Source organism: Rattus rattus, chromosome 14 (assembly GCF_011064425.1).
Source record: "Rattus rattus isolate New Zealand chromosome 14, Rrattus_CSIRO_v1, whole genome shotgun sequence".
Taxonomy (NCBI): Eukaryota; Metazoa; Chordata; class Mammalia; order Rodentia; family Muridae; genus Rattus; species Rattus rattus.
In genome coordinates, this window is record NC_046167.1 from 16,613,405 (window position 1) to 16,640,038 (window position 26,634).

A 26,634-nucleotide genomic window follows, 5' to 3' on the forward strand; every position below is an offset into this window, starting at 1 on the left:
CCACGTGTGTATATGAATATACATATACATACACACATACACATACACACAAGCACACACACATACGAATGGCCATCACTTTGGAGTCAGAGTCAGGAGGATCACAGTTCAATCTCGTGCTTCACTTCATGATGAGTTAGATATATCCTGGGATTCATGTGATACCCCTACGTATATGCATGTGTGTATATGTGTTTGTGTATGTCCGTGTGTGTGTGTGTGTGTGTGTGTGTGTAGAGAGAGAGAGACATACAAACACACACATGCAAGCACACACACACACACACACACACACACATGAATGACAAACACTTGGGAGACAGAGTCTCGGGATGAGGAGTTCAAACTAATGCTTCACTTTATGGTGAGTTATAAATCAGTTTGGAATTCAGGTGATGCACCAATGTATGTTCATGTGTGTATATAAAAAATATACATTCTCAGATACACATGCAAGCACACACACATGAATGGTAAACACTTGGGAGTCAGAGTCAGGAGGTTCAGGATTTCATAATCATGCTTCTGGAATTCATATGATGCTCCTATGTATATACATATCTGTATATGTGTGTGTGTATGTACACGTGTATATGAATACATACACACACACATATGTAATCATAAGCACACACCCACATGAATCCCAAAAACTTGGGGGGAATAATGAGGAGGATCAGGACTTCAACCTCATGCTTCAGTTCATGATGAGTTAGAGATAGCCTGGGATTCACGTGATGCCCCTATGTATGTGCATGAGAGTATGTCTTTCTGTATGTCAATGTGTGTACATGAACATACATATACAAACACATATATACACACATGCAAGCACACACACACACACACACTTGCCAGCTTTCACACACAAATGGTAATCATTGATCCATTTTGATGTTGGGTGTCTTGGCTTATAGTTTTAGAGACTGTGCAGTACTGGGCCAGTCAGCAGCCTCACTCACCAGGTGAAAATGCTTGCCTTGGAAGCCTGACAACCTTGGTCCATCCCCAGAACTTAGCACACAGCCAGGTTATTGAGTGACGCTTTTTTTTTTTTTTTTTTTTTTTTTTTTAGCACCGGAAGGTTTCCTTTTACCTTTCAGATTGCTATGTCTTTTAATTTAAAATTTATCCCTCATCTGGCGCTGGAGACAGGAGGAATGCCTATGTGATTAATAGATATGGAAATCCAACCATATTTCTCGTCTTCTGTTTCATTCTAAAAAGTCACTTTTTAATTGAACAGGATTGAGAGGGTAAAACTGACTTGCCTTTGATACTGAAAATATTTTGTTCGGTAAAAGCTAAGAATTCTTTTTCTTACTTAATAATTCTTTAAGATTTTTTTAAAGTTTTTTTTTTTTTCTGTCAACACTTGATATTTATATGACTTTAGACTCCATTTTTGGAGATATCTGTGTCCCCTAACATCATTCAGACTAGAATGTTGGGCTTGATTTTACACAGAGAAGTATTTTACTTGGTGTATTAAATACTTCCCAGCCTAATTCGTATTCTGTAAGACGCACTGTCGTGGCTAGTGCTCAGGAATAATGGACCCTCTGGGTCCCCTCCCGGTTACTAAGGTTCCCTTGGTTTTCTGCATGACTCCCTGAGTGCGAATGAAAAGGAAGAACTCTTACGGGGATGGGTGAATGCCTGCTCTTTTAAATGACCTCTGAGCGTCCTGAGACATGTACTCAAATATGAGTTCTTCTCGCTGCTTCTGTTTGTTTTCAGTGGACTCCAAAGCAGAATAGCCATTGTGTGTATTTTCCTGTCAATTATGACCGTACTGTTGGAATTCTGTGAGCACACACCTGAATTGTTGGGCTCAATGTTTCTTTTCTATGTGGGACCTACTTCTTCTCTCTCCTGAAAAGCTGTGTCTCTTTCCTTTTCTCCCCCGGAGCTGGGGACCGAACCCAGGGCCTTGCGTTTGCTAGGCAAGAGCTCTGCCACTGAGCTAAATCCCCAACCCCCTGTGTCTCTTTCCTAGGTTCTGTGATGGTGATCTCTTTCTTTTTCTTTTTCTTTCCACTCCCCTCCCCCCCACTTCCTCCCTGCCCTCTGGTCCCCTCCCCTCCCCTTCTCTTCCCATCCCCTCCCTTCTTCTCTTCCCCTCCATTTTTGTCCTTCCCCTCTTTCATTCTTTCTTTTATTCTTTCGATTTTTTTTTTTTTAAACGCAGGTTCCACAGACGAAAGGGTCCTCATGCTTCCTAAAGCAAGCACTTTACTGACTGAGTCACCTTCCTAGCCCAGCTGACTTTTTAAATACTCGGCTCCTCTGCTTTCTGTCTGTGAAGCCTGAGCCCCATAAAGGAGTTAGTTAGGTCAGTTTGCTTCACTTCTCTAATCCCAGGACTAGATCCAACCCTCACACCCAGCATGCAGAGGGCCAGCCTACTACTCTCTTTGTGGGTGAAGGAAGGAATGTCTAGGATAGAGGCCAGGCACGTCCTGACAATCTAACAAGCACTGACACTCGAACAAGCCGACTTCAACCATAGTGTTTTAAAGGTCTAGTTTCCCAACAGACTTCGGGATGTGGGTGTCTTTTACTTTTCCTCTTGGCAAGCATGGTATTCTTTTGCTGATTTCTTATTATGAGCGCACTGTTCGTATAGCTAGGCTACACGTAAGAGGGGATTTTACTGCTGTGCTGTTGGCTTTATAAGAGAGTGAAGTCCTACCTTAAACTTTGCTGGTAACCGCATTCTAAGCCACAGAAAAGGGGCACAGCGCCGTTGAGGTAGCCTTGGGGCAGCACCGACTCACCTCTATACAGAAATGTGGCCTCACTCGGAGACTTTGTACTTGGATAGACTCTGGACTGGTGAGGCCGAGGGTGATTGTGTGTCAGGGGGATGTCACTCATGGTGTTCGGAACACACTGTACAGGATCTTGGACGATTGACACATAACCTGCTTTTGCATTGTACCAGAACAAAGATGATAATTTTTTTATTACTAAAGTCCTTTTACAGTCATTAGTGAAAACTCAGAAAGTACAAAGAGGTTGAAGACATTTGTTCGAAACCATTACTTTTCTTCTATTTTTCTCTCCTTTAATATTTTGCATAACTCTAGTAGTATGTCTGAATTTAGTCCTTTTAGCTGAAGGCCATAGCAGCTCTTTTCATAACCCCCCCCCACCACCACCACCACCACCATGCAGTACCATGCCTGTGTCATATCCTAGGGGCTTAAAGCGACCTTGGGTAAATCTCCTATCACTTTCTGTGGATGGAGAGTTACTTCTGCCATCTCAAGTTTCATAAAGTTGGCGTACATTTCCTAACATAGAACTCATTTTCTCCCTCGGAGGGGTCATTTTTCTGAGATAAACTCCTCCGAGTGAAACCCGTCAAAGGGCAATAGTTCTTTATAATGTTAAGTTTTTCCAAGGCGCTGTCCATTTGCACAACCATACCTAATGGCTGTTTGATGTCTGTTCATTTGTATCACAAGAAAAATGGGTCGGTGACCTCTTCCCTCTTGCACGCATACCTTTTGAAATGACATCTTCAAAGTAAATAGTAATAAAGGCTTAAATACCTTTAACAGCTGTCATTCACATAGTCTCCCTAGGCGGCTTCTTAGGAATTGTAATAGCTGGAGGGGTTTTATTTCCTCTTTATTTTTCCCCCTCCTTTTTACTGTTTTCTTCCCTCCCCCCTGGTTTAAAACATGTTTTCCTGGCTGTGCTTAAACCTCAGTTCTTCTTGTTCTGTCTCTGTTGATGAATGGGTGTAATTGACCCCTGTTGGCTCTATTATACAATCCGCGGCAATTTGTTTTTTATGTAGTAGTTATTTTCTGAGCTGCCTCAAAACTGCCTTACAGAAAGAGCTCATTATCAGCCCAAAGGAAAAGCATTTTAAATGACAGAGTGAATAACAGTCCCAAAGAGAAGGGGGAGGAAAAGTCTAAGCCATTCCAATTTTCAAGTAAATGAGTGAGTTTTAGGGTCAAGGTAATTAATTACTGCTTAGGTGAAGCCCAGCAAGACATAATTATATCTAGAAATTATTAGATTAAAAATGGCTTCCCCATGGACACTGTTGCACTCTGGGTGTATAGAAGGATTATATCCAGGCCCACGGTGCGACTCAGTGTGACACTTTGCAGCCCATTAGAAGTTGGTTTTAGAAAACCTGGCGAAACAGCTATGCACAACAATCAGGGTTGACTTCCAAATAAGAATGTCTTATCTGAACATACATGAGCCACACAGAACATACAGTTCGCACAGTTCTGTGAGTAATTGAAAATACTTCATACTGGAGGGATGGCTCAGTTGGTAAAGTAGTTGTCTCTCAAACCCAAGGACAGGAGTTGAGTCTCCAGGACCCATGTATGGTGTGGTATGTGTCTGCAAGCCCAGTGCTTTGGAGGCAAAAGCTAGCAAGTCCCCGAGTGCCCTTCGGTCAGCCAGTATAGGCTGCTTGGTGAGTTTCAGGCTACCGGGCACTCCCGGAAGCTAGACACCAGCCAAACAGTAGATTGCACCAAGAAGCAGTAGTAAAGCTTGTTCTCTGCCTGCCGCACACACACATTTCTTCCCAAGTACAGACTCAAACAGGAGTGAAGCCATCTTGCCATTCGTCCATTTCCTATGGATCTCCCAGGTCTTTCCACTGCATACTCTCTGATGTTTGCATCTGTGTGAGTGTGTGTGTGGGTGATGGATGACTGGTGGCCAGAAGAGGGCCTCAGGTCCTCCAGCGCTGGAGTTAATGGTGATTGTGAGATGCCTGGTGGAGGTGTTTGGAACAGACTTCAGTCCTCTGGAAGAGTGCTCTTGTCCCTGAGCCCCGTCTCCAGCCCCTCGCATAAACGTCTTTATTCATAAACGTAATTGAGGAAGTAGCGGGATTCCAGGGAGGGGATTCCAGACAGAAGCCAAGGCTGACGTTAAGCTACCTCAGCTTCAGATTATTGAGGTCAGAGGACTTTGTGTGCTCATAGACAAGGTAAAGCTGCACAGGAAAGAAAGGACAGTAGAGGGGAGTGACTTTTACCACAGAACAGAGGGCAGTTTGAGAGTAGAGGCTTGTGTGGCAAAGTCCCTCTAAGTGAAGGAAGCAGGCCTGTAGGTGGCTGGCTTTGGTACCTCCCCGCGGAGGGTGCAGAACAGAGAATTGGGAGACATGGGTCTCCTCTTGTGTAAGGTGTTGGGAAGCTGGGTAGATAGAAGTTTCTAGGAGGGGCTTGAGAAACAAGTGTGCTGAATTCAGGTGAATTGTTCAGCTCTGACCCATGCGGCATACGGGATGGACATATAAAACGTATATTCGCCCTGACAAACATGAGAGCGGGCACCTCGGGACCCTAAGTGAGAAAGGCAAGCTGGGAAGGAAAACCCCGCCGCATACAAATGTCATCTGTGCTGTTACACTGATGCACAGGCTTAAAGGGAAAAGGGAGTGGGGTGTCTACTTGTTTTGCCTTGATTGAGAAGGATGGACAGGCAAAAGCTACAGCCTGACTCTCAGGAAGATAATAATTGCTGTAACTTCATTTAGTGCTTTCTCTTTGTCAGTTCATGTTCATGTAAAAGAAGAGATTTTTGAAACATGTACATGAACACACACACACACACACACACACACACACACACACACACACACACACACACGGAACAAAGAATGCGTTCCTGTCAAATTCCCTACTGTTCTTCTCAGTAGCCAGTCTCCCCATTGTCAAGGGCTTCCCAACTTCCTTCCGTGGTTTCACGTCCTAGGTAATCACAATGGTTAGCGCACCTCCCGTGCCCGTATTTAACACGTTTCACTTTCTTAAGCGTTTCCGCTTGATGGTCAAGAAGGTTCTCCTGCTCACAAAGATTTCGTTCGCTCTCTGGTTTTAACCGCACGTTTTTCTTGCGACCCCACCCCCTTACCCCACCAGGGTGATCATTGGCCTGGAATAAAACTCCACTAAGCCCATGCTATCTCTGTTCTTCCTTCACAGGTTACTCAGGCCAGGATTTTAACTGGGTGGATTATCACAAGCAGCGCGAGGCCGAAGGAGCACCTCCTTACTGCTTCAAAAACGTAAGACCCTCTCATTTGTTCCCGGTTGACGCGATCCTCTGTAAGTTTTGCCACTTTTCTCCTATTTGGGGACGGAGTGTGGAGTACCGCCTGGCACAGGAAGACCGTGAAACCACCGCTGGTTTTGAGCAAGCCTCCTTTAATGTTGCTTGTGTTAGCATAATGCCAGGCTGCTCTGAGAAACCCACTAACAAACGCACATTAGCTTGACCATGGTCGAGCTCGGTGTTTACTTTGGGAACAGTCAAGGGGAAGAGACGCTCTGCTCCTGACGTTTACTAAAATGTGTTATCCTGGGTTGGGGAGTGCAGCTTAGTTGATAAAATGTTTGCCTAGAGTCTGTGAAGCCCTGGTATCAATTCCAGCCCTGCATAAACCAGGTGTGGTAGTGTATGCCTGTAATCCCCTCACTCTGTAGGGAAAGGCAAAAAGACTAGACGTTCAAAGTCATTCTCTGATTCACATGAATTCAAAGCTAGCCCAGGCTACAGGATACCTTGCTTTCAGTAGACAGACAGACAAATTTTAGGAAGTGCTTCGTTGCTGGTAAGATGCCAGCCAGACAGCTACTTTAAACATTGTGGCCTTCACAGCAGTATTTGAGTGACATGAACGAGTAATGGATAAATGAACTCATTGGGTAGCAGGAGGTAGGTAGTAAGGTAAAGTTTGGTAAAGTAGTCGCTAAATCGTTCCCTTAAGTTTCATGAACCCTGGAGACTGTAGGGAGGGATATGAAATATTACCTCTGTTTTAAAAATGAAGCATGGGTCTGCTAAGTGTGTTTAACAGACCTGTAGTTCGCAAAATAAATCCCCTATGCTAAAGAGGAGATGGCACTCTCTGTTAACTGAGACCCGCAGCTCCCACCCTATGTGGCATCGCTGACAGAAAGACGAGCTTCTGATCGGTGACCAGAGCTACTGCTGAATGACTGTCATCTCAGAGTTAGCAGAATTCAAAGAGCAAGGATAGAAAGCCTTGGTCTCAGAGAAGCACACCGGAGCAGAAGGCAAAATGGGGGGATGAGAAAGGAAGGAGCTTGAATTCTGGGATTGCGCACTCCTAGGTATAGTGGAGGTGGGGATCAGGACTCTCTTCACTGTGTGTGAATGCTTGGTTAATGACATTGACGCCGTATAGAATGATTTCTACTCAGAAGCGTGGGACTGTTGGCGATGTGTTTCAAACTGTGTGATGGGGACAGGTACGGCTTTGGGCTATGCTCCGGGTTCCCTTGAGGCTTCTCAAATCCGGTGACGCATGACTTTTTATTATGTTGATGTCACCATCTCAGAATCTACTGGTGTGTCTTTCATGGAGGACCGAGTCAGGACCTCCGCTGATCACGTGAGTTCAAACTCACAGGAGAGACATTCCTTCCCTGGCTCTGTATCCTTAGTGCTAGGGCTATCGTATGCTGCACCCCTGGCTTTTTATCAAGGATGCTGGGGATCTGAACTCCGATTCTTACGTTTGTACGGCAGACACTTGACCTACCGACCCGTCTCCCCAGCCCCCAGAAATTCGCCTTGTATCCAGGAGCGTGTACATGGCATTTCATTCTGGAGCAATTAACCACAGACCAGGTTGGCTTTGGATCAGCCAGGATTCAGTCACCGAGATTAAATCTGGCTTAATGAATTCGCTGGTGTATTCATTAGGAGTGCTTTTGTTTCTGGCTCCCCGTTTATTTAATAGACAGGAGAGTTGTCTGCCTGCTGGCACACGCATCGCATACGGGGGGCTCTGCTGAATTTGTTAGCTTGCTACAAGTGCTCTTTAATGGAATGCTTATTACGAATTCATTTTTTAATCACGCATCTCATGTGTACCAGAGGAGAGCCGTGTGGCAGACATTTCCCTGGGGATCCTTTAACAATCAGAGTTGGTTATAGGATGGATTGACATAGGCAAATGCGCAGTAAAAGAAACCCAGAGGTAACAGTTTTGTTATTGATCCTTTATAAATCACCCTCAAGCAGCGAGAGGAAATGAAAAGGGGTTATGTGGTGGTAGCCTTTCCTTATTAAGTGAGATGAAATGCTTTTTAACTTCGAGGTTCTCCACACAGCCATTCAGCTGTGCTTCCAGAAAGAGGCTTCATACATAATTGTGTGAATGAGATAGGATGACTTGCAAGAAAAAAATTTGTTTTTGTTTTTGTTTTTGTTTTTTTTAAAAAAAAAACCCTCTGAAGACTGCCTGCTTCCTATTTCCAGAGAAACATGAACGGAAGGAGCGAACTGACTTTTTAAAATGGGCAGGACATAATTTTTGTTCTGATTACAAAAGGATGCAATTGCCTTTTCAACTTCTTTTATAAAAAGACACTTAAATCTAAATTACTCTGATTTCTATCCCCCCAAGAGTCACATAATGATATAGTCTTTTATTGGTCTTAGGAATCCGTTTAGATGAGTTTATGTATTTCAAAGTAGATACGCCTGTTTTTATAGTACTCCAGCATATTTGATTGCAATTTATAGTAACTGCTGCTTGGGGAAAGTCACATTTATTGGAGAGTAATATTTGGTGAGAAGCTTGTTCATCAAACAGAGAAAACTCATACAGAATTGATTCTCTTGAAAGAGCTATTTAACACCAGATTCAGGACCCAAACCACCCACATGCGTGTAGTGGAGCAAACTCACATGTGGAGGGGAGCAAGCAGTTAGAGGGAAGGACCGTGGACAGCGTTCAGGTTTCCATACTCATACTATGATGACTGCCCAAGCTGACAAAATATGGGGCAACTAAAAGAGTTGTGTGAAACTCTTAAGTCTTTCTGCCCTCATACGTCAGAATCTAGAGACCAGGCAAATATTGCAAACACAGATACGGGAAAGTAAGATAAAATTTCAGACAGCGGAGAACCATGCAAAGTCCAGAATCCTGTTCATTAAACGCCACCTTCAGGGTTAGTGGACTCTCGAATCATCTCGAAGTCTCCTGTTAGCCTGGGTGAGGAAAGAAGAAAAGAATGGACATTTAAACCGCTTCTGAAGAGACAGTTTGTCGATTGAATTCAAGTACGAAGATGGCTTGCTAGAAAGGAAAACAAAAACAAAAACAAAAATCCCATTGCCCTTTAATGATACAGCACAATCCACAGTTTCCCTGTCCTAGATTTAGAACATACATGTTTCAATCAAGAGTGTCCCGAGACATGCACAAGCTGGAAAGCCCATATTCCTTGAGAAGGAAGAAAAAGGAGACCAAACCCAGCATGATCCATCCATGTGACCAAATCTGAACCCCTCAAAATCACTACAGTAAGATGAGGCCCTAATCCCATGTGACTGGTGGTCTTATTCGAAGAGGAAGTCAGGACCCACCCGACATACGCAGAGGATGACAGTGAGAGGAAACAGGATTCAGACAGCCATCTGTAAGTCACACAGGGAGACCTCAGCAGGATCCAGCTGGATGAAAGTTCCACCTTGCAGCCTCAGCCTCGGCGACTTTGAGAAAACTAACATTGGTTATTGAAGCCACCTAATCTATGGCATTTTGTTAGGGTAAACTGAACAATTTCCTATACTTGCGATCCCACAAAAACGTGTCCCTGCAGGGTCGAGGCGGCTTCCTTTTCAATAACTTAAGTTTTGAGAATGGTTCAATGTCCGTCAACTGGCAAATGGATTGATAAATTGTGGTTCATATACATTAACTATTCAGCCATGAAATAGGGCAGTCTGTGCATGAGTCTTGCAGGAATGATCCACAAGTGCATTTTTCTAAGCGTAGTGGTTTCATTTCTCTCGCTGTGATAAAGGGCTTGGCTAAATGCAACTTAGGTAGAAGTTTCTAACTTACAGTCTTCAGATAAAATCAGGGAAGTCAGGCTGGAGAGATGGCTCAGTGGTTAAGAGCACCGACTGCTCTTCCAGAGGTCTTGAGTTCAAATCCCAGCAACCACATGGTGGCTCACAACCATCTGTAATGGGATCCGATGCCCTCTTCTGGTGTGTCTGAAGACAGAGACAGTGTCTTTAAAAAAAAAAAAAAAAGCAAGGCAGTCAAGGCAGGTCCTCAAAGCTGGTCTCTTTAGAGGTACAGTCAAGAACAAAGAAAGACCAAGGTCCTCCTGCTGTTTACTTGTTACAGTACATGACCCAACCCAGGAAATGTTGACATTCACGTTCAGGATAGGACTCTCCTCTCTTAACCAGAGATCAAGACAATTCCCTAAAACATGCTCATACAATAATTTCTCATGAAGACTCTGCCCTGATCATTTTAGGTTGTGGGAAGTTGACTTTTTTTAATGCACAGCAAGAGTTGTGTGTGTGTGTGTGTGTGTGTGTGTGTGTGTGTGTTTTCTCCCCTAAAGATTTATTTATTCATTTTATCTATGTGAGTACACAGTAGCTTTCTTCAGACACACCAGAAGAGGGCATCAGATCCCATTACAGATGGCTATGAGCCACCACGTGGGTTCCGGGATTTGAACTCAGGACCTCTGGAAGAACAGCTAGTACTCTTAACCGCCGAACTGCCTCTCTAGCCTGCAAGTTGACTTTTAAAACTAACCTTCAGGGGTTGGGGATTTAGCTCAGCGGTAGAGCACTTGCCTAGCAAGCGCAAGGCCCTGGGTTCGGTCCCCAGCTCCGAAAAAAAAAGAAAGAAAGAAGAAAACTAACCTTCAACTAAGTGAAAGAAGACAGACTCATAAATTCTATCGGAATTCATCAGTTCTATCTATGTGATGATACAAGTAGATAGAATATAGAAACGAAAGCTCCATTGGTGGCCAGTAGGAACTGAGAGTCAAGGACTGGGTATGCAAGGCTAGCTCAAGGGTGCTTGGAGGAGGGGGGAAAGGCCTGTTCTGCATCATAACAAGTTGTGGGTGCATGTGTTTTGTGCACTGGGTCAGCGGCTTTATAGAAAGCTACCAGGGCCTCCTAAACAGTGGATTTTACTAAGTATATTTCTTGGTGTGTGTGCACACATGGGTGTATATGTTTAGGGTATGTGGGTTTGCGTGTACATGTTTCAAGTATTTGCACGTGCGAATGTGTGCACAGGCCTGAGGGCAACCTCTGATGTCATTCGTCAGATGTGGTCCGCTTCTTTTAAAACACAAAGCCTCTGCTGACCTGACACACCCCACGTAGGCTAGGCTGACTGGCTAGCAAGCCCCAAGGATATGTCTGTCTCCTTCAGCAGGGCTGGGGTCGCCAGTAAGGGCCGATACAACCTGCAATTTAAAAAATGGATTCAGGGGATTGAACTCAGATCCTCTAGATTACATGGCAAATAGTTCACTGACTGAAGCATCTCTCTGGAGCTCCCGCTCCTACTGTATAAAAAAATGTTAATTAGAAAAGTAAAGGGGAAAGTATTAAGAAAATAACGGCGATTTCGGATAAATGGAGACGAAGGGATGTATCACCAATAGACCCATGCTATAAGCTAAAGGGCATTCTTTAAATGTCCTTTAAAAGAAAGTGATACCAGATGGATATTCCATCTGCCTCGTTTAACACCCTAGGTATGATTTTAGCAGGGAATACAGACGAGTAAAGAAATGGTGCTTGTGAGAAATCCCACAGAACTGAGGTTCCTATGGTATTAGAGAACGAATGTCCCTACCCTCATATGCTTAGCAAAAGTCTCAGGTACCCGCTGTGTGTTAAGCATGGCTATGATTCTTGACCTAAGCAATCTTGACCATGAGCACTTTGCTCATGAGCCGTGAGGAAAACAAGCCCGTGAACAAGTCTGTCTGTCTCAGAAATAAGATGCAGTTGGATCCACTGTCCCTGGCGGCCAGCTCTGCGTCCACTCTCTGCTGGCTGCTCTGTAGGTGACCACCTGCTAGCCTCTGCTGGGAACTGCTGGCTCAGATCCACCTTTCTTTCTCTTTCAGACATTTGCTCGGGGCTTTGCAAAGAACATGAAGCTTGAAGCTGTGAACCCCAAGAATCCAGGAGAGGTGTGCGTGGCCACTGTGATCAGCGTGAGATGGAGTTTGTTATGGCTCCGTTTAGAAGGTATGTACAAGCTAGCTATTCAGGAGAACTTGGGGGTCCTCTCCAGAGGGTGGGGTAGAGGAGAATTCAGCACACTCTCCTAAATGCCCCCCTTGTTACCCTTCTATTTAAAGAGATCTTAAATTATTCAGTGTTCTTAAATAAGTGAAACTAATCAAATACAAATTCATTCCAAGGCGCTCATCTTAACTAATAATTTCACGAAATGAGATGCTGGCGAGATAATTATGTTTGGAACACACTGGTCTTTTTACATCTATGATTATAAAAGCTAATGTTACAATTAAATTAATATGAGTCACTAAAAATGGTATTTGAGGTCTTGGTCATTATGAGAACAAAATGATATATTTGCATTTTAATGTGGGCATACCCTTCACTTTGGTTTCTTCTGTAGATGTTTTATTTTTCCTCAAAATACCAACGGGAGAATGGCTTCTCTTTCCAAATACATTTAAGCTTCTTTCTTTTCCTTCGATGATGTTGAGACAGTTCTTTACAGTTTATTTTAGAATATACAGAAAACTCAGAGTAATGTATCTTGTGACTAAAGCATTTTAGATTTAGGTAGAACATTGTGTTTTCATGTGGTGCATTTTGATTTAGAAATAATTAAAATAGATTGTCTCTAAGGCTTCCCCCCCCCATCTTTTCATAACACAATGATAGAATTCAGACATTTGATGCTTATGCAAAACAATAAGACTTGATGAGGCTACAAAAACATCTGACTCTCCTGGTGCACAGTTCATATCTTATGGCATGTGCCAGATCACTATTTATCTTATTTACATTTCTATCACTGTGATAAAACACCATGACCAAGGCAACTTATAAAAGAAAGCGTGAAATTCAGCATATGATTTCAGAAGGTTAGAATCCATGAGAGTGGAGCTAAGGCAGCAGCAGGAATAGCAGACTTCACGTCTTGACCCACAACCATGAGGGAATCCTGGGGATAGCAACAATCTTTTGAAACCTCAAGGGCTGCTCCCAGTGACACACCTCCTCCAACAAAGCCACGCCTCCCAATCCTTTCCAAACAGTTCCACCATTATAAAAAGAGTGTGTAGAAGGAGATAGACTCAGCACTAACAACACATGATCCTTATTTCTTGTGAAAGCAAGTCTGAACATTACGTGTCATGTTCTCAAATTATATAGTCCCATAAGCACGGTCAGGTAGATTGGAAGATGTGAGACATGGCCATCTTACATGTCACTGTGTCATAATTTTCAGATAATAATGTAAATATTGCTATAGGTCAGGTGTCAGAATCCATCTGAAGTTAAGTGATTCTGAGAATGGTTTTGCCTTATGGGTTCCTAGCGAGCGGCTTCTACTTGGAAGCAATCAGAGCAAAGTGATAGGCAAAATGGTGGCACTTTTGCTCTTACAAAGCAGACACCTTTGGTTTTGTTGCTACTTGGAGACTCCAGTGAGTTGCTATTGCTTTTGGAATCGTGAGGTCCCTCCGGCGACTTTTCCTACCTCACTTCTGTCTATGTGCACTGAGCGACATTAATGAGACTGCTGTTCCCTTTGCATTCGCTGCAGAACAGAAATGGTGACTTTAGACGCCTAGGCTTCCTCTTTCTTGTTCAGCACATTATGGTTGAGATTCCTGCGCAGCCATTATTTATTTAGCAGTTTCTCCTTTCAGTGTGCTTTGCAGCTGTTAATTACCTAACACAAACAGCAGTAAGAGTGTCCTGATTTTTACAGCCGGAGAAACCAGCTAAGCCATTAAGATCTACCCGGGGTTCATTTCGTTGCTCTTGACATTTTCCGTTGCTTAATTCACTCGATGCTGCAGCTTTCTGCTTCTTGAAAGAGAGTAATGAGCAACATTTAATGCATATTTAACATTTTTGACCATACCCTTTTTTTTTCTGATTTCCTTAAGATACAAATTTTGGGTTTTCTAGGGGGAAAAAAACCTAAAACATCAAACAAACAAACAAACAAACAAACAAAAAAACCCTGCCTCTTGTCCAGTCTTATTTTTAACATTTACATTATTTTGTGTAATAATGAAAAACTAAGAAACAAAAAATAGAGGGAAAAGTATAAATCTTCCAGACCTAATTTATGGTTTTAAAAAAGTGCTTTTAAACTATTGGTTGAATATTTCCCAATGACCGTTGAATATTATATAGAGTTAATGGTTAAAATCGTACCCCCTTTTTCATTATTTAAAAGATATTTGCTGTGGAGGTGGGAGGCCCTGAATTTGGATCCTATGTGCCCATGTAAAAAAAACCATTGCAAGGTATGCTGTCATAGCAGTTCTGGGATGGGTGGATCCCACGGGCTCATTGGCCAGCAAGTCCACATGCATTGCTGAACCCCAAGTTTAGCAGGGAGATGCTGTCTCAAAAAGTAAGGTGGTTGGTGATTAGATAAGACACCCAATATTGTCCTCTGGCCTTTATGTGTGCTTATGTATGTGTATGTGCACATGCAGGCGTGTGTACACACATGCACACGGCATATAGTAAACTCCAGACCATCTTCTTGATTTTGCTTGAATTTTACTTATTTACTTACTTACTTTATTTTTGTTTTGTTTGGACTTTGGGCTTCGAGTTTCTTTAAAAGTTGTCACCTTCTAAAGGGACAACTCAGCGACACCAGTTTCTCTTCACTTTATAGTTTTATCTACAGATAGCCTCTCTGTCCTCAGTCCTGGGGACTAAGTGGTAGAGCTTCATTATGGTCACTTTGTGGCTATTTAATTACTTTATAGGATAATGATTATTCTGATTACAGGCCATTTATCTGACACTTTAAATTTATGAAAGACTTTATAACAATCTTATTAGTTATTTTAATGCATTAAATCAGTTTGAAGTCTTCTCAGTGCATGGCTGATTGACCACTTTTAGGTAATTAAAATGATCCTTCCTAGTTAACATTGGCCTCCTTCGGAAGCCAGATCAGTCTTTGAGTATCTTTTAGAAGGTCTTTTGTTGAGAAGAGTTCAATGAATAAAGTATATGAGATTAGTGTAATATTTTTAGTTCACACTGGGAAAAGATTCTAATTCTCACTGACCACTGACTGGAAGGCAGATACATTAGAATAGGCCTTAGTGCCTGGGGATGGACGCTGCACTGGTTTTCTCATCCTCTTGTTCCAGTGTAGGCAGTCCTAGGTAGAGCTCTGAGCACTATCTGTAGACAGCACCAGACTCTCACTTTTTGGCGTCTCTAGCACAGCAGCTGTGAGCTGGACCACGCGCTCATCGGTCAGTCTTTTCCACAATGGCTGAAGTGGATCCCTGGTCACTTTCTTGTGCAGCAGATAGGCCTGGTGTTTCACTTGTTTTCATGGCTCTGTTGTCCTTAAGTGGGGTCATTTTGTTACACTTGGCTTCTCCTGTGCTAGCCACTTCCCCAGAATCTTTTCTTTTGGATACTTTATGAGATACAAGTTTCCTGTCTCTTATCCAAAACACAGAGAGCGACTTTAGTGGTTTTGAATAGTTGCTTGTACATTGGATACAAATCCAAGCCAGAAATCAGATCACATAACTCTGTCTTTGTCTCTGACTCTGTCTTTGTCTCTCTCTCTCTCTCTCTCTCTCTCTCTCTCTCTCTCTCTCTCTCTCACACACACACACACACACACACACACAATTAAGGGGGCCTGAAATTTATTTTAAGTATTATCTTTAATAGACTGTACAAAATAACCAAATTTCATACTAGACTCTTTTCTTTATAAGGAGTCATAATGGCAGTCAGAAGGTTTCACATTTTGGATCATTTTGCACTTGAGGTGCTTAGGTTAGGGATGGTCCTCCTGCATATCCATGTATAGAACTTTATTTCACGTATCAAGGGAGACACACTGGTGTTCATCCCGCATGACCAGTGATAAATGCTTTGGTTTCTCAAAACTTAAAGTACTCTAGCTTTGTGTCCAGAGCTGTACCGAAGAGAGATTTTTAGTTGGAAAAAGGTATTGTGCCTTTGAAAAAATAATGGTAAAATAAACAGAGTGTAACTTTTAGAAGTCCCCGGGCGTGTGATAGTAAATTTATTCACATCACTATGCAACATCACCAGCAAAGGTTTCCAGAACTTTCTTATCTTGAAAATAGAAACTTTGTACCCATTATTACTGAACTCTCCTGGATTTCACCCCAGTGCTTGGCAACTGCTGTTCTACTGTCTCTGTGAACCTTCTAGAAAGTTCCATGTGGTAGTTGTACAGTATATGTCTAAAAGTAGGTTTGTGCAGGATTTACTACTACTACTGCTACTACTACTACTACTACTGCTACTACTGCTACTACTACTACTACTGCTACTACTACTGCTACTACTACTACTGCTGCTACTACTACTACTACTGCTGCTGCAGCTGCTGCTACTGCTACTACTACTACTACTACTACTACTGCTGCTGCTGCTGCTACTTCTATGTGTGGACCTTTTCGGTCTGTATATGTGTAACAGTGATCTTGGTGATTTCCTTTCCTGTGTTTGATTCTAGGTAACAAGTCTTAGTAGGGACTTAAAGTAGATTACTTGAGACTGGGCCCAGAATCTTGTCTAGACCTAGAATTTCTGATTCTATAAAGATCAGGTCATTTGAATAAAGGTCAAGAAAGTGAACCTGGTTTTGAAGGAATCTTTACACTACTATTACTACCACCACCACCACCACCACCACCACCACCACCTGGGGCTTGAGATGAAACTTCTAGGTCAGCATGAATAAATCAAGCAGTGCTGATGGGGCCTGGCTTAGAGAAAAGCAGAACGTGAGTGTGGTCTTATCTCCAAGGGGGCTTTCTTTTACTTTTATAAGTATTTTTATTAATTCTTCAAGAATTTTATAGGGCGCGTTTTGCTTCCATAGTAAGTGACAGATGCTGTGTTGACTCTTTGGTGAAGCTTCTAGCTTTGCTCCTATAACCCCAAGAGTCCTGGATCAAATAAGGAAGAGTCCTGGACACATGCACCATCTTGTAAGCTGTAGGGACTCCAGTCTTAGAAATAATAGCTTTTCCTTGAAACGTTATCTGGAATCTTCTGCTAACTAGTGGGATGCGGTCCAACTTTGTTCTCTCTGTAGCCCAGGGTGCTCAGCGCTTCATTGTAGGTTTCTCATCGTCTCTCAACGTTTCCCAGCTGCGATGACGCTTTGCCACAGGGCACAGTAGCCATTAGTAAGCTTGATGTGGTGTCAGACATTTTTCATGAATAAAAGATTTCCTTATAGAAAAGTGTTTTGTGTGACATAGCATCTGCAGGTCAAACAGAGCCGAAAATGAATGAGTCCAGGGCCTGAGCGATGGCTCAGTTGGTAAGGTATTTGCCACAAAGGAGCAAAAGCCTTTGTTCCATCCCCAGAAAAGAACCTGAGTGTAGTGGTATGTGCATATGGGGACGCAGAGACAGTTGGGTCCCTGAGGCTCCCTGGCCAGCCAGCCTAGCCTACTTTGGATCTTAGGGTCAGAGACCCTATCTCAAAAACTAAGGCATGTGTGGTGGAAGAATGGCCCACCTCTTGCTTCCACCCAGAAGTTCACTCATACATGCACATCCATGCACATCCGCAAACAGGAACACATACACACATACAAAAATGAGCCACTCCAGTCAAAGCCGAGAGGCAGATGCATCCTCTCAGGAGATCGCCTTATCTCTCAGTTCCTAAGTAGTAGACTCCCTGTGGTGGTAGCTTTTGGCTGTAATGTTTGCTTTTATTTAGTTAACAGTTACTCTTTGCTTGGTGTGGAACGAATCCTCCCATGGTGGTTTACAAGCTGTACCACATGTCTTTAATTTCATAGCTACTCTTAGGAAAGGGGACATCTGGTCCCTTTTCGAGCATCTCTGGCTCTGCTCCAGTTTTCCTAGCATCCTCTTTCCCACCCCATTTTTAGGGCAATGCATATGTTTCTCCCAAACTTCTATTCTATTCGAACTATCTTAGATTCTCTAAAGAATTTCAACACTTGTACCCATTTTAAGACCACAGACTCTACAAGCCATCCTCTATACTGTTATCAATTTGTAAAACATTCCCAGGAATGTATTTCTCAGTCTTAGCGATGGTGTGCGTGCGTGTGCGTGTTTCTTTTTGGTACCCATCGTTTTGGTTTCTTCCCACGCAGGTGTGGAGACACCGATGCCAGAGATCATTGTGGATATAGATTCCATGGACATCTTCCCCGTAGGCTGGTGTGAAGCGAATTCTTACCCTTTGACCACGCCATACAAGTCGTCCTGTAAGTGTCTCCCAGTGGAGCGAGATTTGATAAACACCCGTCGTCGTCGTCTATGGTCTCGGTGACTAAATGGGCTACTGGGTATAGGATGTCGTAACACTAAGGGCTTCCGTGCTCTACAGAATGCTGCTGCTGGTAGCTCAGTTGCTCCTTAAGTGCTGGCCTCAGATGGACATTTGGACATAATTCTAGGAGACAGTAAGGAGACAATCACAATTCAATCCGTTGTTTTGATTGGCAAAGCTTAGGTTAAACATCTTAATGCTATTGTTGTTATTGCTCTTTTCTTTCCCCTCACTTTTTGAGAAAGGGTCTCACTATGTAGCCCTGGTTGGGTTCTAACGCCCAGAGACTTTCTGACTTCTGTCTCCCAAATGCTGGGACTCAGGGCATGGGCTGACATCTTACTTTTCTACTATCACTTTACAGGGGACTCTAGCTCTTTTCTTGTAACTTCCCCTAAAAGAATCAGTAGAGCCAGAGAATCAGCTCAGTAGCTGACTATTGCTTTTATGTACAAGGACCAAGCTCCCCACACCCAGGTAAGAAGCTAGGCGTGCCTATAACTACAGCATTAGGAATCAGAGATGGGCGGATCCCAGGAGCTGGCCTCGGTGGGCCAGCCTAGCGAAGCTGGCTGAGAGATGCTGGCGTTAGACAAAGGCATGGGAGGGGGAATCGATCCTTACTGTCTCTTAGACAAAGGCGCCTGATGTCTAACTCTAGAAGCCTACACATGCACCTGTGTTCTGGTACCACATACATATCCCCAAATCAAAAATCAGGTACTCAAAGATGACCTCAGCAATTTACTGACCTAAATGCTCTTAGTGTCGACTACTAACAATGACTAAACAATGCTTAATAATATATGACCTCAGGTTTTTTTGATGCCCCAACACCAAATCACATCATTTCTGCTAATTTACCAATGTAACAGCTCCCCAGTCCATACCAGATACCATGGGGGTGGAGACTCAGCAAACTCTGTTTCCACAAGATTCCTCCATGAAGCCAGCAAGGAGCAGCCATAACTGCCAGTTCAGACTTGAACACAGGTCTAGTGCTAACCCGTCTACGTCATGTCATGTAGCTAAATTACAACACATCACATCCATACATGTAAAGCAACCGTGACATGTTATCACAGGTCCCTCCAGTGGAAACTCCAGGCCTTAAACGTCTTCAGATTAGATTCATCCTTGCATTTATTTCTCCTTAATGTACATCAAAGGTACTAATTAAATAGTATGAGTCCTTAAAGATAACAGGCTTTACATTTTGTTAAAGAGATGATATTTGAGTTAAGGGAGAGGGCTCAGTGGGTGAAGCACTTCCCGGCAAGCATGAAGACCTGAGTTGGGATGCAGGATTGTAATCCCCGCGTGATGTTAATGGCAGTGAAGAAGAGACCCTATCTCAAATGAGACAGGAATAAGGACTAACATTTGACATTGCCCTCTGACTTCCACATGTGTGCCACGTCACACCCATGTCCCCCAAACACACACACACACACACACACACACACACACCCTACACACATACACATACCATGTATACATTCATACACACATATGCACACATATATGCACACATACAATTCCTACACACACATACATACACTTACATACCCTATACATACACCCTACCTACATACATACATACACAAATATACACATACACACCCTATACACACCATACACACACATATATACACATATATACATACACACACACAAACCCTACACACATATACATACACACACCGTATACATACCCTACATACATACCCTATACATACCATACACACATACACAAAAACCCTAAACACATACACATACCATACATATACACATACATATACATAAACCCTACATACATACATACATATACATACACACACACCCTACATATGTACATACATTCACATACACACAAATCCTAGACACATACATATGTACATTCACACATATACCCTACACATATACATACATACACACATACAAACCCTACACACACATACATATACACACCCTACATATATACCTACATACACACACACACACACACACACACACACACACACACACACACACACACACCCTAGTGCTTTCCATAGAGAGGTTTTGGGCCAGCCTTACTTCCTCCAAGCACCCTGTGAGTGACCCTATCTGCAGCTCCTCTGTTAGTATTTATTTCTAATAAATGTTTATCGCCTTGATAAAAAGACAGACCACACTGTTGTCTGTTATCAATCTTGACTCAGATAACTCTCTTATCTTCTAACATCAGCATTTTTTCCCCAAGGCAGTGTGCTACATAGCTTTGACTGTTCTGGATCTCACTATGTAGACCAGACTAGGCTCAAGCTCACAGAGTTTGGATCTCTGCCTACGTATGGCTCCCTAGTGCTGGAGTTAAGGCACGCACCACAGTTCCCAGCTTAGCCCTTATGTATGCTGAACAAATTTCTGCGACTTTTAGCATTTGGTGGGATAACAGTTCAGGATTAACCTCTCCTCTACAGAATGGTGTGTACTCAAGAAACGAATGCAAGAATTGGGACTGGGGAGATGCTCAGTGATTACGAATGTATACTTCTCTTGCAGACAACCTGATTGGTACCCAGGACTCACATCATGCAGCTCAAAACCACCTGGACCTCCAGTTCCTAGGGATCTGACACCCTTGGCTGGACTCACATATGCACACCCACACTTAGACACACTTGCCTAATTAAAAATAAAATAAGTCTTTAAAGATATAACAGAGAGGGTTCTCGCCCCCCCCCCATCATTATTTGCTGGTTTTATTTGAACATTTGAGCAGATACACTGCTAGCTGTTTGTACCCTTTCATTGAGGCTGACTTGGGGGCGTATTATCTTAGCAGTATTTTTTGCCTCATTAGAATTTCTATCGAGTTTCCAACAATGTATCTTAATGCGTGTTTATGTGCAGTGTAACGTGTTCTCTTGATCTTCCTTACTAAGAGCACCTTTTAAAATAAAATAGCCAATGTTGTGACAAGGTCAGATGTACTTAAGTTTTGTTCACATTTGATAAAACTATATATCTGTTTTATACTCAGAGATGCTATGTAAATTTGTCATTTGATTTCAACAGCTCTCTAGTTTTGAGAGTGGACACAAGGACTCATCTTAATAAGAGAAAATAATCATTAAGACTTTGCCATAAAGACTGTCTTCATTATGTAGTGGCTTAAGAGATGTACAAAAGTGATCCCTGTCCTATTCAGAAATAATGAAGGGCCGTGGAAGCAGCTCTGTTGAGAGAGTGTGGACCTACATAGCTGCTTATCCCACTTAAAGCCCGGGCGTAGACCCAGAACTCCTTATGCCGGGCTCAGTATCGCACCCATGCAATCCCAGCATTCTGAAGGTAGATCCTGGAGGATCAGACGCACAAGGCTGCCTTCAGCTACGCATCCAGTTCCAGGCTGCATGAGACATTACCTCTAAATAAATCAAGCAAGTTGTACTTTTACACTGAGCCATTAAAGAAGGATTAAATTCAGTAACAGTGTCCTATTCTTTCTCTCTTCCCATTTTCCAGCAAAAAGCAAGAAAAAGCCGATCACTGTACCTCCGGAAAAACCGTATGTATTTTCCCCACTTCCTTTTCTTCTCGCAAAGTGCATGGTTAGCTATAAAAGGCCTGAGTGTTTTTCTTGGGGCATTAGCTAGCGAGTGTCTTACCAGTGATGGGACAGCTGTTCCTCCTTCCGAAGTTATTACATGTAGAATCCAGAGCCCATTGTCAAAGCCTCCTACAGCCCCCGTGGTTATTCTCATTTTTAATTTCACACTGATGGACATGACTGCCTCTGGTGCTGATTCTCGGTGGCCCCATATGACAAGCATAGCTTACAGATGGGTGATCTGTTTTGCTGACCCTGAATGTCTGGAGGCAAAAAAAAAAAAAAAAAAAAAGACTTCAGTGTCACCCCTGGTCCCCAGACACCCGTCGGGCTGAACTTGAGAAGTTGCTTTTGTTTGTTTGTTTGTTTTGTTTTTTAAAAGAACAATAACTATTGAGGTTTTTTTTTTTTAAATCAAATTTGGTTTCATGTGTTTCAAAAATGGTTTTTCCATCATGGATGTGGATATAGGTTACAGTTTGGGGTGTGTGTGGAGGTTTGAGGGTGAAGTGTTGTACATGCGGACGGGGTGTGTTTGAAAAGTTGAAACTTCTGGTGGGCCTTTTGAGCATTGTAAAATATTTAAAATGCATCCAAATGTTCCTTCCATCTGAAGTGATTGTGTTTCCTTAAGGAAACAAAAACATATGGTAATAAAGTTAACCGAAAACAGTACATTTTGCTTATATTCAGGCTTAAATTTAAACAAGACGTGAAACAAGTGCTTGCGTTGATCACTGAGTGGGGATCATGACTTGGGGTGTCTTGTAGGCAGTCATCACTGAATGCCTGGGGCAGCCTCGTCCTGTGGCTCCCGTTAATCTGTGTAACGTGCTGTAGATAGGTCGGTGGTAAGCTCTTGCTAATGAGTCCTCACTTTCAGTTCATGGGTTAATGATTTTCGCACCACAAACAGATCGCTGGGCCCCACACTCACGATTTCTGATTTGGGATTTCTGGGGTTTAATCTGAGAATCTGTCTTTCTGCGTATTTCACTAGATGCCAGTTCTGTGCTCAGGGAACCACAGTCTAACATCCTCTGCTGGAGAGGATGCACCCTCCTCCATCTTTAGATATCTGTTGATGGATTATTTAACATTTAGGTCAATTTTCAAAAATTAAAGTTGCTATGCAGCTACCCCAGGTGTACCCCTCTGAGCCCCCAGATTTCCTTTATTCTCCTTACACTACACTTAAAAAAAATTACATTTATCTATGAACTTTTTACCTGAACTCTGAAAGAACGAACCAGAATTAAAGTTTTAACAGTCACCAGGTTATAGTTCTTTTCCTTGAGTCTTCTTTTGAGTATATCCGTCCCCCACAAACACAGATTAAAGATGTCCAAAGTCACCTGAAGGTTGTTTTAATTAGACAATCACAGTGGAGACATCTGACATTAATTAGATATCAATTGTGTCTAGAATGTAATTGAAGACATTATTCCAAGTTCAGAGGAAACTCATTGGTCAGGCATGGCCACTCAGAGGCATGTGTGCCTAGGCTTTTTAGGGTCATCAGATGGATTTGAACACCAAGTTTTCAAAATGACCTCCTTATTTAGTTGACTGGGGCTATTTTGGTACACATGGCCTACCTCGTAATGGCTTGGTCTTGAGTTCCTGGCATACCGATTCTAACTATGAGGAGTTTGCAGGGCACCACTTCTTCTTAAGCCTGTCCCCTTAATAGTTGATGTTCTTTTCCACAGATCGTTACCCCCAGTGCCTGTTCAGAATATACCTCAAGAGCTTTGCCTGCCCCCTCAGATGGACACCGCAGGTAAATACACTTCACAAAGGACACCATTTCTTTCCACTGTGCTGTTGGGACTGCAGACATGCTTGTTGTTGTGGTCCCTGCTTCTCAACTTTGAACCCGTTTCCATTCCTTCCTTCTGTTGCTAGACACAGACAGACAGACATTAAAAAGAAACTCTTTTGAAGCTAAAGCTGTACTTCATCTTTACTACTGTTTGGTCAGGACCTGTAGACAGGTCTTGGAATCTTCAGGACAAGAATGTGTTTGACATTTGGCCATTGTAAATCAGATTAGCATCCTGTATCCCTGACCAGGGTAAAGAAAAAGAAAACACTGAGAATTAGTATTGGCCACTCCTTTCTTGTCATTTCATCACAGTTCCACTTGATTTTTTTGAAACACGGTCTTGCTACTTAGTCCAAGCTAGCCTTGGCCTCCTCCTGCCTCAGCCTACCTAGCACTATGATTCCAAGTGTGTACCACTTCTCTGGGTTATCTATATGCACCATGCCCAGTGACTTACATATATCCACACGGTTTAATTCACTCATGAAATCTTGAGTCTGGTTGTGGACAATCTATTTGTCAACACATTAAGTCTTGCCTCTTTGTGAGACAGAGTTGTGGGCTGCCACTGGACCATCAAATGTGACTATAGCTATGTCTACATAAACTGGTATAGCCGAGAGTGTCTATTTTATAAATAGACTAGATGAACATTTAACTAAAGGTCTGGGTAATACTAGCAAAAAATTTAAGTAAATTCAGTTTGTGAAGTTAATTATCTTCCTTCTTGTATAGAACTTCAAAATGGTATTTTTTTTGGAAACCACACCAGTTTATAGTCTACTGCAGTAATATTACTCTTCTTTATACATTCAATATAAAATTCTTCCCTCCCTCCTATTTACTGACTCTTAAGTTTAAGAAGCAGGCCTTTCTGAACTGTTAAATTGCCTGCAAACAAGTAGTAATATTTCTGAACAAATCTCACTGCTTCTCTGGCAAATCTTGGCCGAGAGAGCACATCAGAGAGTAGGGCTCTTAACCCAAAGAGAGACATTACTCTGTAATCACAAACACCAAGAACTTTTACTCAAACCAAATGTGATTGTGCACACGTGCTAGCCCAGCACCTGCGGTCCCATAGCAGAAGTACCGTGAGTTCCACACCAGTCTGGGCTGTCGCGCTAGAGACTCAGCATGCCCTGCTGAATGAACGTATTCCAAGGATGGGAGCTCAAGCTATGCAATGGTAATTTTCTCTCCATCGCACTGGCAATGTGGAAAGATCTAGCAATGCTTAGTTGGCCTGGATGTAGAACAACAGCAATTCTACCACGATACTGTTGGGAATGTCAGCGGGGTCATCATTGTGGGGACAGTATGGTCAACTCTACCTCTGTAGGTATGTGGGTGGATGGAGAAGCCAATTCTACTTCCGCTGTGCCCTCACACAGATCTCTTGCCCATTTGCTGAAGTCAACTTTTGAAGGTGCATTCCTTAAATCATGCCTGGAAACTCTTAAGAAAGCAGCAACAGCTAAGAGTTTTAAAGAGAAATGACAAATAAATTGTGGTGTGTCCAAAAAAAGGGCAGAATCACGTATACACACGAAAACAGAGTGTTTTCAATTTGTTGGCAAAAATTTACTATCCGTTTATTGACTTGGGACTCTATAAAACCAAGCTAGCAAAGTGCGACAGAAAAATCATCCATGAAGTGTTTTTGTGAAGATCCCAGATATCGATCACTCGCTGCACACGTTCACGTGCTGAGCGCTGAAGTTGTTTAACTTTAATGGTAAATATCATATTCAGTGTGATGGATATCAGTGCTAAAGGTACCGAATGCTCAACAGGGGATCACAACTCCTCTGGGGGTCGTCGACCCTTTCACAGGAGTTACCTAGGACCATTGGAACACACAGACATTTACATTAAGATTCATAACAGTAGCAAAATTACACTTATGAAGTAGCAATGAAAATAACATGAGGTACTGTACTTAAGGGTAGAGGCATTCGGAAGCTTGAGAACCACTCTTCTGAGGGCAATGAGGGGCATTACTGGAGTAGGACATACAGGGGATCTTCTCTGTAGGACAGTGGTTGTCCTTGAACTCGGTCATGATACCTGGTTTGCCATTGCTGTAGTCTGTTTCTTTCTGTGTCTTAGATACTGTATAATCCACAGAAAAGTCTATGTTTACATAGTGGGAAAAATAACCAGTGTCTTAGGATACTGTAACAGATCTGAAAATGTGTTGACACCTTTTCTCTAGAGAAGAAAACCATGTTTCTCTCTGTCGAACTTTGAAACTGAAGTTAGGATGTTTGACTAGAGTCACAATGGCACTAGCTCTAGGGGGGTGGCAGTGACCATTCAGAGTCCATTTCTTCTCCAGATCCTTCATCAGTCAAAATGAGATCTTTGGATTCAGCACAGGTCTTGTCATCCCCATGTCGTGACCCAGCAAGCCCCCAGCATCCCACTATGCCATTCTATTCCAGCAGGAACCGCCAATGAGAAGTACTACTGCCCACAGCTGTTCGTCAACCACCGGTGTTTCTCAGGCCCGTTCCTAAACAAAGGAAGGATTTCAGAACTACCTCAGTCCGTGGGACCTGGCAAGTGCGTGCTGGTGCTTAAAGAGGTAAGGCGTCCGGACTGTTCTAGTGGGAGCTTTACGTTGTGTTCAGTTTTCAAAGCAGCTCCTGAACTCGAATCAGCTCACCTTTGACAGAGCACACCTCATCCCTGGGGATGGAACACTAGAGATTTCAAGGTGCCAAGTGACATCCCTACCCATGTAAGACTCATGGTCTAATCAGTATGCTTTCCCCGACACGAGTTAGGGAGACAAGCTGTGATAGGCTTACACCAAGTACTCTAGGA

At 42.9% G+C, this 26,634-nt stretch overlaps 1 protein-coding gene across 1 annotated transcript in view; it reads left to right on the forward strand.

The window, feature by feature from the left end:
* The window catches only part of Sfmbt2 (Scm like with four mbt domains 2), a 194,296-nt gene that overhangs the window by 143,607 nt on the left and 24,055 nt on the right, over positions 1-26,634 (forward strand). The window contains 6 exon segments of the mRNA XM_032884847.1: positions 5,979-6,061; positions 11,940-12,063; positions 18,198-18,311; positions 21,890-21,932; positions 23,687-23,757; positions 26,250-26,392. Coding sequence (XP_032740738.1) covers positions 5,979-6,061; positions 11,940-12,063; positions 18,198-18,311; positions 21,890-21,932; positions 23,687-23,757; positions 26,250-26,392 — 578 coding nt within the window.